The 16,361-nt window shown below is 43.6% G+C and overlaps 1 protein-coding gene across 1 annotated transcript in view; it reads right to left on the bottom strand.

Annotated features, from left to right (window-relative positions):
• LOC126245728 (S-phase kinase-associated protein 2) overlaps window positions 1-16,361 on the bottom strand; it is a 133,528-nt gene that overhangs the window by 8,330 nt on the left and 108,837 nt on the right. The window contains exon 7 of the mRNA XM_049948339.1: window positions 13,279-13,406. Coding sequence (XP_049804296.1) covers window positions 13,279-13,406 — 128 coding nt within the window. The remainder of the gene's footprint in view (window positions 1-13,278; window positions 13,407-16,361) is intronic.

Genomic DNA, 16,361 nt, shown 5'->3' with positions numbered 1-16,361 from the left:
CATGGCAGCTGGTAACAAAAAAAGTGCAATTCTTTGCCACTGCCTGGGCAACTTTCCATTTGCTGTCCTGGAGAACCCTACTTCTCATTACACCCTGAACCTGTACTGAAATCATCTAGGTGCTCACCCATACAATCAAAGGATTAACTCAGGAATTCTTACCTCAGTCTTTTCTTTACAATGCATTGGGATTTCTCTCTCTATCCAAAAGGCTTCAAAACTCTCCACAGTTTTTTGGTAGTTTAACCTCTGAAGAACTCATGCCTGTATCATTCTCGTGAAAACAGGTAACCAAGTCAAGGTCCTAGTGGCAACATTCCACCACAGCATACAAAGGTGGTCACGAAAGAACACTCACAGCTTATGTTTTTAAATTAATGGTAATGTTAATTAACTGTCGACTTGTGAACCTCAGCTTTGCCAAATCAAAACTCCATCACTGTTGATATGTTCTGTACTGCTAACTGTATGGCACTGAGGCAAGACATACCAGTAAATATGTTATGGATGTAGCAAGTATTACAATCCATATAAGAAGTTGAACATGCCAACCACCTTCTATTAACACCTTATCACCCCACTGTTATTTTTAAATTCGTGCCGCCGCTTGTCTCTTCATCAGTCCTGCGTTTGGAGCAATATTTTCTTCCAGCATATGTAGCAACTAATGTTAAACTTATTTTTTCCCACTAAGGAAAAGACACATACAGCAGTAAAAATAATTTGAATCCTATTGTTCCTCTTTCAGTAATAGGTAAGTACACACTTTGGAAAGTCCAAATTGGTATACAAACAATATTATAAAAAGGATAGATTGCCATTCACTATAAAGATGACACATTGAGTTGCAGACACTCACAACAAGCCTGTTACAAATTGAGCTTTTGGTCAAAGCCTTCTTCAGGGGGAGGGGGGGAAAAACCATGCACCTGTTAATGTCCTTGTGAGACCTTTGGCATACTAGCCACTCACAGGTGATAAGGCTGTATGGGAGTGATTTTTTGATACATAAAGGTTAATCGCAGGTGGTTGGTGGGTTTAATGTGGGCAGAGGTGTGGATGGAACCATCAGAGATGAGGTGGTCAATATCCAGGACCGTGACATGCAGGGTGAGTAGGACCAGGTGAAGTGAATGGAACAGAAGGTGTTGAGGTTGTGAAGTAATGAGGGTAGGATGTCTTTGTCAATAGCCCAGATCATGAAGATATCACTAATGAACCTGACCCAGAGAAGGTGTTTGGAGTTTTGGGAGACTAGGAAGGTTTCCTCTACATGGTTCATCAACAGTTTGGTGTAAGAGGGTGCCATGTGGGTGTCCATGCCTGTGCCACATATTTTTTTTGTATTCCTTTGCTTCAATTGATAAGTTGTTATTCGTTAGGTTCATACAGTTAGTAAGGCATATGAGGAATGTGATGGCGGGTTTGGGGTCTGAGACACGAAGAGGTAGTGTTCAATAATAGCAAGATCATGGGCATAAGGGATGTTGGTGTGTAAGGAAATGGCATCAGCAAGATGAGTCTGAATCCAGGAGGTAAAGGGTTGGGGATGGTGAAGTTTCAGTGAAGGAAGTGGTTGATATCATTGACATGGGAGGCTAGATATCAGCTAATTTGCTTGAGGCACTGGTCAACAAGGGCCAACATTCTTTCAGTGCAGCGCGCGCGCGCGCGTGCGCGTGTGTGGCACGGGGGAGGCACACGCATTTCATGAAGGTGAGGAGGTTGTTTGGTTGAGGGTACAAAGGGATCAAAGTACAGGGACATCAGCCCCTTTTTCCTGGCACAAGCAAGGCTCGAGGTACAAAAAACACCCAACACCAAACAAATGGAACAAACAAAAAAAAGGGCAGAAAACATGGACCACAAGGAAAAGTAGAAGAAGGTATTAAAACCATAGAACAGATGGTATGGGCTAACAGATCACAATAATAAAAGAGGATGAGCCAGTGAGCCAGCCACTCTGCAACACATTAGAATGTCCACCCCAAAAAGACAAGCTGAGATGAACGCATGTACGGAAAAGATGACCACCAAGACAAACTGATGCAAAGAAAGTGCGACAGAGTTAAAATGGAGGGAGGGTGGCTACCTTGGAGAGTTGGCTAAATGCTCACCCTTAGATGGTACAATAAAAACCCTCCCGCACGGATAAAACTTAAAACTAAGTCTGCTGTTGAGGCATTGTCACCGAACACCGAAGGTAGGGTGCTGGGAAGGTTAAAAGTCTGCTGCAGAACAGCTACAAGTGGACAGTCCAGCAAGATGTGGACGACAGTCATATGTGAGCCACAGTGACACCGAGATGTGTCATAGCGATGGAGGAGGTAGCCATGTGTTAGCCATGTATGGCAAATGCGGAGCCAGCAGAGAACCAGAGTCCCTGTGAGAGGCCCGCATGGAGGTCTTCCACACATCCATAGTCTCCTTAAGGGCACGCAGTTTCTTGTGTGTACCGAGATTATGTCATTCAGTCTTCCAAAGCTGGAAAAACGTTGTGGCGTAATAATGATCACATGTCAGTTACAGCAATGTCGATCTCCAGAAGCAGTTTCCACATGCCCTGTTTGGCTAGCCTGTCGTCAATTTCATTTCCTGGGATTCCGACGTGGCCTGAGGACCACACAGACACCACACTGGGCCGTTCCAGGGCATAGATGGACTCCTGTATGGTCGCTAGGTAAGTGGCGTGGGTAGCACTGTTCGATAGCTTGCAGGCTGCTCAAGGAGTCAGTACAGAGGAGAAACGACTCGCGAGGACATGAGTGGGTGCGCTCACAAGCACGAGAAATGGCCGTCAGCTCTGCAGTGGCAAGGAGTGCTGCTTAATATGTCCTCCATGAACATACTCTAAGCCAACGTGACCATCAGTCATTGAGCCGTCAGTGTAAACCACTTCACAGTCCCGGTACACGTCAAGAATTGAGAGGAAGCGACAGCGAAGAGCTGCGGGTTTAACTGATGTGAAAGGTCCAGGGGAAGCTATGACCTAGGTGTACACCATGGAGGTGTATGTGAATGGACCTCTAGTATAGGTGGTAAAGGCAAGGACTCCACTTCGGACAAGTGAGATCGGACACGAACTGCGATCTTAGGCCCTGACCTGGGCGTCCAATGCAGAAGATGAACCATTGCGGATGCTCAGGAGAATTATGAATGTGTGCAATGTAACTGGTGAGCAGTTGTGCACACCTAACCTTCAATGGAGGGACTCTGGCGTCCACCAGGACGCTGGTCACCAAACTCATCCTAAAAGCTCCAGTCGCTAGCCTATCACCACAGTGGTGCGCTGGGTCAAGTAAATGCAGTGCTGAGAGCACTGCCGAAACATAAACCAGACTCCCAAAGTCAAGGCGGAATTGAACAAGAGCTCTGTAGAGCTGCAGCAACAGAGGGCATTGAGGTGCTGCCAGTACTTCCACTTCAGCTGATGAAGATGAGGAAGCCACGTCAATCGGGTATCTAAAATCAGTACTAAGAATCAATTGGTCTCTACTACCATGAGTGGACCGTCATTAAGATAAAGTTCTGGATCCGGATGAACGGTACGACACCGACAGCAGTGCATGATACACGACTTCACAGCTGAAAACTGGAAGCTGTGGGCTAGAGCCCATGACTGCCTTGTGGGTGGCTCCCTGTAGGCACCACTCAGCAACACCAGTACTGGAGGAGCAGTACAAGATGCAGAAGTCGTCTGCATACACAGAAGATGAGACCAACAGCCTGACAGCTTCTGATAGGCCATTAATGGCTATTAAAAATAAAGATACATTCACTACAGAGCCTTGCAGGACCCCATTCACCTGGATATGGAGGCAACTATGGGAGGCACCAACTTGGACATGAAAATTATGGAGTGATAGGAAATTTTTGATAAAAATCGGGAGCGGGCCCCGGAGACCACACTCATAATGTGGCAAGGATATGACGTCACCAGGTCGTTTCTTAAGCTTTTCGTAAATCAAAAGAGACGACAACCAGGTGCTGACGCCTGGAAAAGGCTGTTCGGATGGCAGACTTTAAGGACACTAGATTATCAATGATAGAGTGACCCTGGCAGAAACCACCCTGGCATGGAGCCAGTAGGCCAAGTGACTCCGGGGCCCAACCCAATCACTGACTTACCATACATTTTAACAGCTTACAAAGAATGTTGGCGAGGCTGATTTGCCAATAGCTATCCACATCATGTGGGTTTTTACCGGGTTTGAGCACTGGAAGAATGGTGCTCTCTCGTCATTGCGATGGAAAGACACCATTCGGTTGAAGAGGACTACTAGGAGATGTCACTTGTAGTCGGACGAGTGATGTTTGATCATCTGATTGGATCTGATCCAGCCCAGGAGCTGTCAGGGCAATGTGCAAGGACACTGAGGAGCTCCCACTCTATAAATTGAGCATTATAGGGTTCACTCTGATGTTCACTGAACAAGAGGGTTTTCCTTTCCATCCCCTGTTTGAGGGTGCGAATGCTGGGGGATAATTCTGACGTGAAGGCTCGGCAAAGTGCTCGGCAAAGTGCTCGGCAAAGTGCTCGGCAAAGTGCTCGGCAAAGTGCTCGGCAAAGTGCTCGGCAAAGTGCTCGGCAAAGTGCTCGGCAAAGTGCTCGGCAAAGTGCTCGGCAAAGTGCTCGGCAAAGTGCTCGGCAAAGTGCTCGGCAAAGTGCTCGGCAAAGTGCTCGGCAAAGTGCTCGGCAAAGTGCTCGGCAAAGTGCTCGGCAAAGTGCTCGGCAAAGTGCTCGGCAAAGTGCTCGGCAAAGTGCTCGGCAAAGTGCTCGGCAAAGTGCTCGGCAAAGTGCTCGGCAACTGCGTTTGCGACGGTAGATAACATGTCATTGAAGTTAATGCCAGTAACACCTGTCGGGGTCTGGTACCCACAAACACGTCTGATCTTTGTCCAGACTTGGGAAGGTGATGTATGGCACCCAATGGCTGAGACATAACTCTCCCAACACTCCTGTTTCCGTCTTTTTATAAGCTGGCCAACGCGTGCACAGAGCTTTTTAAAAGCTATTAGGTGCTGTAAGAAAAGGTGTTGCTTATGTCACTGTAGAGCTCGCCAACGCTCTTTAATGGCTTCGGCGATTTCCAGCAACCACCAAGGTACCGGTTTTCGCTGGAGGCACACTACAGAACAAGGGTTCGTGTTTTCCGCCGCAGGAATGATCATTCTAGTGACCTGCTCAACTACCACATCAATGATACCACGTGGGGGAGATTCAACTGTGACAGCACAGGTGAAAGCATCCCAGTCTGCCTTGTTTAAAGCCCATCCTGGTAGACGTCCAGGGGAATGGCGCTGGGGGAGTGACAGGAAATGGTCTACCACACTAGTCATCGTGGGCTCTCCAGTGGACAGATTGGTGAAGTCCTGGGCTGCAGAGGGATAAATCAATGGCAGAGTAACTACCATGAGCCACACTGAAATGTGTGGCGGACCCAGTATTTAAGAGGCAGAGGTCGAACTAGAAAGTAAAGTTTTGACATGTCTACCCAATATCCAGTACGCACAGTGCCACCCCACGAGGAGTTATGGGCATTAAAATCTCCCAAATGAAGGAAAGGTTTAGGGAGTAGACGAATCAGTGCCACCATTGCGTTCAGGGGTAGTGCACCATCTGGAGGAAGATATACATAGCAGACAGTTATTTCCTGCATAGTCATCAGTCTGACAGCCACAGCTTCAAGAGGTGTTTGAAGGAGCACAGGTTCACTACAGACTGAGTTTAGGACATAAATGCAAACTCTACCTGACACACTATTATAGTCACTATAGTTCTTGTGACATCCGCTATAGCCGCAAAGGGCAGGGGTCTGCATTGCCAGGAACCAGGTTTCCTGGAGGGCAATGCAGAAAGCAGGTGTGAAGCTTAACAGTTGCCGTAGCTTAGTCAGGTGGCCGAAAAAACCACAGCAATTCCACTGGAGGATGATATCTTGAGACTGGGAAGGCATGAAGCATGCAAAGAGGCAGGTTACACCTCAGGGTTACCTGCTGCCATCGACTGAGTATTTGTATCCATTCCTATTGTGGATGAGGAATCAGTGAGACCCAGGTCGTCAGGGGATGCTGATATCTCCACCTCATCTGCAGGTGCAGAATTGGTAGGTGGTGGTGGTGGTGGTGGTGGTGGTGGCACCACCACCGGAGGATCCTTTTTCTTAGCAGACTTCTTTGTTTGCTTGCTTGCTTGCCCTCTCATTTCTCTTTAGGGGCTTGCTGAGAGGACTTATCTGGAGTAGCTTCAGCCACCGAGGAGGATTGTGAAGCTCTGTCTAGCAGCTTTTGGCTCCTTTAGCCACAGGCGAGTGTTCGCTGTAGCATTAGTGGAGACCTTGGGAGAGGGTCCCAAGGGACCGCTTCCACATGAGGGGAGCCAGAGGAGGCTGTTGCTTCTCCGGCTGGAGAGGAGGGACCGATGTCCCCTGTGCTTGCTCGAGCGGGGGGGGGGGGGGGGGGGGGGATTTGCTCCCTAAGTATGTGCTTTGGGAGCAACAAAAGGACATTTCCCCCTACCTCCAAGGGGAAGACGTATTCTGGAGGCCCAGAGGGCCCACTGTTCGTGGCACAGGGTGTGGTACAATTGGTAATTGCGATGGTAATGTAGCTGCAGCACATGTGGTCGTCAAACAAACGAGATATAATCGTTCAAATTTACATTTAGCCTCTTGGTAAGTCAACCGGTCCACGGTCTTTCACTCCACCATTTTCCACTCCTTTTGGAGTACTGTGTAGTCTGGCGAGGAGGGGGAGTGCTGCTCTCTGCAGTTGATACAAGTGGGAGTAGGGGCACAGGAAGTATCTGGATGCAGTGGATGTCCGCAGTCTTGACGTGTGGCATTGAAAGTGCAGCGGGAAGACAATTGCTCTAACTTCCAGCACTTAAAGCTCCACATAGGGGGAGGGACGTATGGTTTAACATCACAGCGGTAAACCATCACCTTGACCTCAAAGGCCAAGATGAAGGCACCGGTAGCAACCCTGTTGTCTTTGGGTCCCCTGTAAACGCGTCGAATGAAATGAACACCCCACCGTTCTAGATTGGTGTGGAGCTCATCAGACTGCAAGTGGAAGTTGCGATGAAAAATAATCCCCTGGACCATGTTGAGGCTTTCATGGGGAGTGACAGAAACAGGAATGTCACCCAACTGGTCACAAGCGAGTAACGCCAGGGATTGGGCTGGGGATGCTGCACCACTTGTCATCTTTGACAGCACTGTCACTTCCTCAAACTTATCCTCAAGATGTTCAACAAAAAACAGACTTCATAGGTAGAAAGCAGTCCCTGCCTATTCTGCTATAGACTAAATACTGAGGCAAATATGGCTCTCTCTCTCTCTGTAGCCCTATGTTCCTCCCACGGTGTAGCAAGGGAGGGAAACGATTTAGGGTCATATGTGTCAGCATTGTACTCGATCTTGCCCTTCTTAGAGACTGCTGGTGCTGTACGGTCACCAGCAAGAGATGACTTAGTCCGCTTCATTGCAGGTCACCCACCCTGATTACACCCACTAAAATCAGGGGCTCTCCTTACGGGCGGCACCCAGCCACAGCAAAGGCTACCTGGCATTATGGCTGTTGCCAGGAGTCCTGATGTCCCAGGAAGACAGGCATCTACTCCTTGGCGTACATAGGGAGTTTACAGCTCAGGCATCAGCAGTGGGATCCCTGTGTTGTCAGGGGGCTACCACCAAATGGGTACATGACAGCCCCACCGCAACAAACTGGCTACTGTGCTGGATATTGGGGTAAAGAGAAATCCAATAGTCATGGTGGCAAAAGAGGACAGGAGACAACGGAAGTAGATGACATACCCCCGAAAGTGTCCTTGCCCAGATAGTTTAATTGCAAGGGGAGATGCAAAGCCATGAGAAGATGTTCAGGAGGTCGAATCTAAGGACACTATGGATAATCCATTCACCACTTGAGGCGTCCTTCCTCATATGACCCACACTTCTGTAGACTTTGGAAAGTGGCAGGTCAAACCATAATATGGGACCGGAACTTATAGGGCCAAAAAGTAAGAGACTCCTTTAGTCACCTCTTACGACAGGCAGGGACACCTCGGGCCTATTCTAGCCCCAGACCCGCAGGGAGGGAGGGAAGGAGGGAAATGATTCCTGGAAGGGGAGGTTCTGGGAAGGATCTAAAGCTTTAAGCAGGGATTGGAGGTTATGTTGGACTTCTGAGGTGGGACCACTCTGGCAGAATTTATAGGTGGATGAGTTCTGTTAGAACTAGCACAACCAGGCAGCCTGGGTGGCTGACTAGAGGGATAAGAATATCTTTTAGAACAAAGTAGCAATTATATCGAAACGTTAGAAACAGTCAAAATATAAATGCAGCAGCCCATTACAAACAGTATTGTAAGGTGCTTAAAATGTTATTAGGAAGGCAAAAAGTATGTGGTATGCAGATAGAATAGCCAAGTCTCAGGATAAAATTAAAACCATATGGTCAGTCGTAAAGGAAGTGGCTGGTCTGCAGAGACAGGTCGAGGATATAGAATCAGTGCGTAGTGGGAATGTCCGTGTTACTGATAAGTCGCATATATGTACACTATTTAATAATCACTTTCTGAATATAGCAGGTGAACTAAATAGAAACCTAGTCCCAACAGGGAATCATATAGCGCTCTTAGAAAAAAGTGTTCCGAGACTGTTACCTGAAATGCTCCTCCATGATACTGACACAGAGGGAGATTGAGTTAATAATTAAATCACTAAAGACCAAGAACTCTCATGGATATGATGGGGTATCTAGCAGAATACTGAAGTATTGTTCTATGTATGTTAGCCCAGTACTTAGCCATATCTGTAACTTTTCCTTTAGGAGTGGTCGGTTTCCTGACCGATTAAAGTACTCGGTAGTGAAGCCACTTTATAAATAGGGAGACATTGATAATGTTGACAATTTTAGACCTATTTCTATGCCATTGGCGTTTGCTAAAGTTATTGAGAAGGTTGTATATACAAGGTTACTGGAGCATTTAAATTCACAAAATTTGCTGTCAAATGTTCAGTTTGGTTTTAGAAATGGTTTAACAACTGAAAATGCTATATTCTCTTTTCTCTGTGAGGTTTTGGTCGGATTAAATAAAAGGTTGCGAACGCTAGGGGTTTTCTTTGATTTAACGAAGGCTTTTGACTGTGTTGACCACAAAATATTACTGCAGAAGTTGGACCATTACAGAGTAAGGGGAGTAGCTTACAATTGGTTCACCTCTTACTTTAAGAACAGAAAGCAGAAGGTAATTCTCCGCAATATTGAGAATGGTAGTGTTCAGTCCCAATGGGGCACTGTTAAGTGGAGCGTTCCCCAAGGGTCGGTGCTGGGGCCACTGCTGTTTCTTATTTATGTAAATGATATGCCTTCTAATATTACAGGTGATTCAAAAATATTTCTGTTTGCTGATGACACCAGCTTGATAGTGAAGGATCTTGTGTGTAATATTGAAACAGTAACAAATAATGTAGTTCATGAAATAAGTTCGTGGCTTGTGGAAAATAATTTGATGCTAAATCACAGTAAGACTCAGTTTTTACAGTTTCTAACTCACAATTCAACAAGAACCGATATTTTGATCAGACAGAATGGGCATATTATAAGCGAGACAGAACAGTTCAAGTTCCTAGGTGTTCGGATAGATAGTAAGCTGTTGTGGAAAGCCCATGTCCAGGATCTTTTTCAGAAACTAAATGCTGCTTTATTTACCATTAGAACAGTATCTGAAATAAGTGACACTTCAACACGAAAAGTAGTCTACTTCGCATATTTTCATACGCTTATGTCGTATGGTATTATTTTTTGAGGTAATTCTTCCAATTCAAAGAGGGTATTTTTGGCTCAAAAACGGGCTGTTCGAGCTATATGTGGTGTAAGTTCGAGAACCTCTTGTCGACCCCTATTCAATAGTCTGGGAATTCTGACACTGCCCTCACAGTATATATTTTCTTTAACGTCGTTTGTTGTTAGCAATATTAGCCTATTCCCAAGAGTTAGCAGCTTTCACTCAGTTAATAATAGGCAGAAATCAAGTCTGCATGTGGAATGCACTTCCTTTACTCTTGTGCAGAAAGGAGTGCAGTATTCTGCAGCATCCATTTTCAATAAGCTACCACAAGAACTTAAAAATCTTAGCAGTAGCCCAAACTCTTAAGTCTGAGCTGAAGAGTTTCCTCATGGCTCACTACTTCTATTCTGTCGAGGAGCTTCTGGAAGAGCTAAAAAAATTAAGCAAATTCCAGTGTTACATTGTTGATTTTCTTTATTTAAACTTACGACCTGTCACCTGAATATGTTTTTTTATATTTCATTTTATCTGTTTCTAATATCGTGTTGTAATTTCATGTATTGACTTGTTCCATGACCATGGAGACTTCTCCTTAATTTGGTCCCACGGAACAATAAATAAATAAAATAAAAAAACAACTGGTACAGGTCTTCTGCCAGGCAGTCACTGCCTGGTGGAACCTTTGTCTGCTAGTAAGATAATTAGGTGAGGATCTGTTTTGTGGCTGTCCTTTCTTCTGCTGAACTGTTCGTGTTCTTAGGAAGGCAGCTGAGGAAGGATGGTGAGGCCAAGATGGATGTTAGGAAATCCTAGAAGGTTACCAATAGTTGTCTAGGTGGGAGGGGAGGAGGTACAAACTGGGAGAAGCAGGATTCAATGTTAGGATTAGATTGTCTTTGGTTGGAGGGATTGGTTTTCATTGTTCCTTTTTGCAACTCATTTATGATGAGTAGCAACAGCAAAGGGTCATGTCAGGCAGCCACGATTCAATCTAATACAGTCTATTGCAAGAGCTACCATCAGTGATTTTCTGTTTCTTTGATTCTGAACCGTAATTTTACTTGGACTTCCATGTTCTCAGAATTTGGTTCTCTTCTCAACAAACCTGGCTTTAACGATTACGCATATATGTCTGAGGCAGACAGAAAAGTGAAAAACAAGCACGCCGTCGAAGAATCCGATTCTGGAAGTGAACACACACTAAGCTCAAGTAAAAAAGCAAAATAGCAGGCTACTCATAAGTGCAATGAAAGCTACTTAAGCTATGGTTTCACTTGGACTGGGAGTGAAGATTATCCTTTCCCACTATGCTTAGTATGTGGGCATAAAAAAGCAAATGAATCTCTGCTTCCTAGTAAACTGAGCAAGCACTTTAAAACAATGCACTGACATTTGCAAGGTAAGCCCACAATGTATTTCAAGAGCTTGTCTGAACAGCAAACAAAGGAGCAAATTGTTTTTAAAAGTGTAATGTCAGTTTCTGATAAAGATCTGATCACTTCCTACCAAGTCTCTGAACTAATAGCAAAGAGTGTGAAAGCTCATACTATAGGTGAGTCACTTTTTTTGCCTGCTTGTAAACAAATGGTCATGACGATGGTAGGAAATGAAGCAACTATGAAAAGCAAGATTCCTTTGTCGAATGATACAGTTCACAGGCATATTATAGAAATATCTACTGATATTGAGAAAACTGTATGCAGTAATAAACTCAAGCACTCAAACTTTGCATTGCAAGTTGATGAATCAACAGATATTACCAACCAATCGCAATTCTTAGCATTTGTCCATTTCATTAATCAAGATCAAATAGTAAATCAGTTTCTTTTTTGCAAAGAATTAAATGTGTGTACTAAAGATGAGGTGGTTTTCAACATTTTAAATGATTATCTTAATAAGTGGCAGTTAACAATGAAGTCATGTGTAGTCATTTGTACAGATGGCACCCCTTCAATGGTAGGCTATGTTAAATGCCTTACTACTTTTGTAAAAAAACAAAATGAAGGTGTTATCTTAACTCACTGCTTTCTTCATACGGAGGTGTTAAAAGCAAAATCATTGGGAGAAAAACAGAGAGAAGTCTTCAGATGGTAAACTTTATTAAAACAAGACCTGTCAAAACCAGTTTATTCGAAAAACTTTGTATCAACATGGAGTTGGAACGCAAATGATTGCTTTTACACACAGAAGTCAGGTGGTTGTTGAGGGGGAAGTACTTACCTGTGTGCATGAGCTACAACAAGGACTTCGTGGTTTTCGAAGAAGTGGAACATTTACAATTTTGCAAACTCCTTCAGAGTGAATTTTTGATTGCCTTTGCGCAGTATTTGGCCGACATTTCAGCAGTTCAATATTTTGAACACTAGCATGCAAGGGAAAGAAGAAAATATCCTCACATCCAACAAAATTAAAGCATTTCATTTCACAGAAAACTACAAATATGGAAGAGAAAAGTTGTTCACGGTAACTTGGAAATGTTCCCATTGGTAACAAGCATGTGCATAAATGATATACTTCCAATAGTAGTAGATCATTTAATAAGTTTAGAGGAGAAACTGAGCTCATATTTTTCATCTCTCAACACTGAACAGTACAATTGGATTTGAAATTCATTCATGAAAACTTCAGGTGATTTTGGCTTAACATTAACAGATGAAGAACTGGCAGCTATATCTACTGACTATGGACTGATGATTCAGCTCAAGGAATTGTCTCTTAAGCCTTTTGGATTTCTATAAAAGAATAATGTGTCAATATCTAAAAAGTCTTTCAACATTTTACTTCAATTTTCAATGTCATATTGATGTGAATTAGGATTTTCTGCCCTCACCACAATTAAATGTAAAAAAAGAGGAACTCTTGAATGTATTGATGAGGAAAAGAGAGTTTGTCTTTAAAATATATCTCCAACCCTTGAAGAAATCGCGAGGACATATCAGGCCCACGTTTCTCACGATCACTAGAAAGAGTAGATGTAAGATAAGTTTCATTTGTATTGCATTATTACTTTTCTCTATAATCTGAATTAATCGTTAGTTTTATTGCATTATTTCATTTCAATATACTTCACTTAATAGTTTCTCTTGCCTTTTGTCTTGGCAGGGTAGGAGGCAAAATGGCACTCGGCAGTCGCATTTGGGTAAATATTGTGCTTCACGACTATCTCTCATTTTTTATACAAAAATTATTTGTTCATATTGTGATAATGCGTGGTTTTTATTGTTATAAGTTGTATTTTCTGTAGTCTCGATGCAAAATTCAAAATAAAATGCCTTAATTGTTATTTTATCACAGTATTTTTTCTGTATTGACTGTTGTAAAATATTCCTCAGAAATGTGTGTGTAGTGCCCCCACAATTATTTGCGGCCTTTTGAATGCACCTGAAGCTCAAAAAATTTGAGAACCACTGCTTTAAATAAATAGTATTAGTTTTTTACTACCACAATATTAATCTCAAAGCTCTACAAGGTTTATCACTTACTTTTATCCTCCATTGTTTTTTTGCAGCCACTTATATTCAGTCTTTGGAGTGATTTTGGTACTTTAGAACACAACATTTCTAGTGCACCTTTACTGAGATTAGTCCAGGCCAGATTCAGTGATGATAATCTATGGCAAGGAAAGAAAGTCTTAATATTAAAATGTGACATCTGTAAAAGCAACAAAACTTGTAGAATTACACATCACTCTAGGGAAGTGAGGTGTATCCCTACATGTCACCAATAAATGATACAACAGTAATTTATGTATTAAGAAAATAGCAACTTAAGATAAGACATGCAATATCAAGATTCAGCTATCTTGCATTATCTTATTTTGTTGTGCATATGGAGAGCTATATTGAGGAACAATGCACATCTTCAGCGTGAGACAGCGGCCATGGGGATTTAGCAAGAAGAAATATCTGTAGGACGTGGAAATAAGCATCTCATGGATTGCCACCCTGTCCTGGAGATACAGATTTCGCAAGAAAAAATATAGCAACAAAACAATCATACTGAAAAGGAAACTAGACAAACTTTTGGGAGAGAGAAAGCTATTTAACTGTGAAATAACATCTCAGCTTTGCTTGAAGTTGTTAATGTACCTTACATATTGACAAATACATCCAATGTTAGATTACAATTGGTACAGAAATTTAATTTTGAAATTTAGTGTCAAAGAAACAACTTTTTTTCGTATAAAAGAATATATACAACTCTGGTGATGAAGTCCAGAAGATTGACATGGAAGTATGTGATCGAACTATTGTTACACATTACTAGCAGCAACTCGTGTTAGATAAAGCAGCTGCACTGCAAACTAGAAACAAAGGTATAAACTGCTCATTTACTAAGATGTAGCTGAGAAGAAGGGGGGGGAGGAGGAGGAGGAGGAGGAGGAGGAGATTAGTGTTTAACATCCCATCAGCAACGAGGTCATTAGAGATGGAGCACATGCTCTGATTAGGGAAGGATGGAGAAGGAAGGTGGCCATAACCTTCAAAGATACCATCCTAGCACTTGCCTTAAGCAATTTAGGGAAGTCACGGAAAACCTAAATCAGGATGGCTGGACCTGGGTTTGAACTGTTGTCCTTCCGAATGCAAGTCCAGTGTGCTAAAACTGAGCTACCCCACTCAGTAACTGAGTGGAACCCAGAAACTGAGTGGAACCCAGAAACTGAGTGGAACCCAGAAACTGAGTGGAACCCAGAAACTGAGTGGAACCCAGAAACTGAGTGGAACCCAGAAACTGAGTGGAACCCAGAAACTGAGTGGAACCCAGAAACTGAGTGGAACCCAGAAACTGAGTGGAACCCAGAAACTGAGTGGAACCCAGAAACTGAGTGGAACCCAGAAACTGAGTGGAACCCAGAAACTGAGTGGAACCCAGAAACTGAGTGGAACCCAGAAACTGAGTGGAACCCAGAAACTGAGTGGAACCCAGAAACTGAGTGGAACCCAGAAACTGAGTGGAACCCAGAAACTGAGTGGAACCCAGAAACTGAGTGGAACCCAGAAACTGAGTGGAACCCAGAAACTGAGTGGAACCCAGAAACTGAGTGGAACCCAGAAACTGAGTGGAACCCAGAAACTGAGTGGAACCCAGAAACTGAGTGGAACCCAGAAACTGAGTGGAACCCAGAAACTGAGTGGAACCCAGAAACTGAGTGGAACCCAGAAACTGAGTGGAACCCAGAAACTGAGTGGAACCCAGAAACTGAGTGGAACCCAGAAACTGAGTGGAACCCAGAAACTGAGTGGAACCCAGAAACTGAGTGGAACCCAGAAACTGAGTGGAACCCAGAAACTGAGTGGAACCCAGAAACTGAGTGGAACCCAGAAACTGAGTGGAACCCAGAAACTGAGTGGAACCCAGAAACTGAGTGGAACCCAGAAACTGAGTGGAACCCAGAAACTGAGTGGAACCCAGAAACTGAGTGGAACCCAGAAACTGAGTGGAACCCAGAAACTGAGTGGAACCCAGAAACTGAGTGGAACCCAGAAACTGAGTGGAACCCAGAAACAAAAGCTAACTTTGATTTGCTTTCCCATTTACTATGCATGTGGCTGAAAGAACCAAAACAAAATGACACAATCAACTGATAAATTGGAGCGTTGTGCAGTAATTCATTTTCGGCAGCAGCGCAAATATTGGAGACTTCTAGTATGACTTCAGAGTAACTAAAAAATTTAAAATTTTCAAAATAGTTAAAGAGAAAGGAAACAGGGATTAAACAGCAGTTATAACACCAGTGACTACAGTTGTAACAAGGAATGTTAAATAAGTTCGGAAAATAGTTCTGTTTAGAAAGATTGACTGGAAACAAATGCAGAGTATCCGAGCATTCAATGTCAAATCTTTGGTTTTGGCTCGGAAGTTGTGGTAGACAAATGCGTAAAATCCAAAAGCTCTGTACAGGCCACAATGTATGTCCTTTGAACAAGCTTAGTTTACAACAGGGAACCTATACTAGACACTATGTCTGAGGGCAAATACAGTAAGAGAGAAAGACTGCAGCACAGGAAGGAAGTACAGCAATGGCTTGGGGCTCCATGCTCGCCACACGCATCCTCAAAATCAGTTTAGAGACCCTTGCGACATCATCATGAGTGTAGATGCCATCAACATACATATAGTAGAATGCTAAATGTACATCAATGAATAGCTGAAGGGTTTGTGCTTGGCCATGAAGCCCAGATGGCATTCAGGTAAATTCAAACAGACCAAATATTGTGCAAACTGCAGTTCTCAAAATATCGTGCAGAAGAATTGGTACTGGTCGAACGCATGGATAAGTTCAATCTTGAAAATACCTTATTACCACAGATAACTGTGCCCTATTCCCGTGTGACAAGATACGATGATGATGGACGAGGAGGAGATGGATGAATGAAGACAATTATGGTTTTAGGGTACTCAATGGCTTGATCATCAGTACCCTTGCTGAATATGTATATGTATGTGTAAATTTTACATACTGCCCGTACAGTCCTTTCCGAACAAGTGTAGAGTATGTGCTGCTGGACCACTGCTTAGTAAACCATTCCTGTTTCTGGCACATTGTCTGTGCCTTGCAGGT

This window comes from Schistocerca nitens, chromosome 1, assembly GCF_023898315.1.
Source record: "Schistocerca nitens isolate TAMUIC-IGC-003100 chromosome 1, iqSchNite1.1, whole genome shotgun sequence".
Classification (NCBI taxonomy): Eukaryota; Metazoa; Arthropoda; class Insecta; order Orthoptera; family Acrididae; genus Schistocerca; species Schistocerca nitens.
Note: the sequence above shows the minus strand (reverse complement) of the source record. Positions and strands in the feature narration are given on the sequence as shown.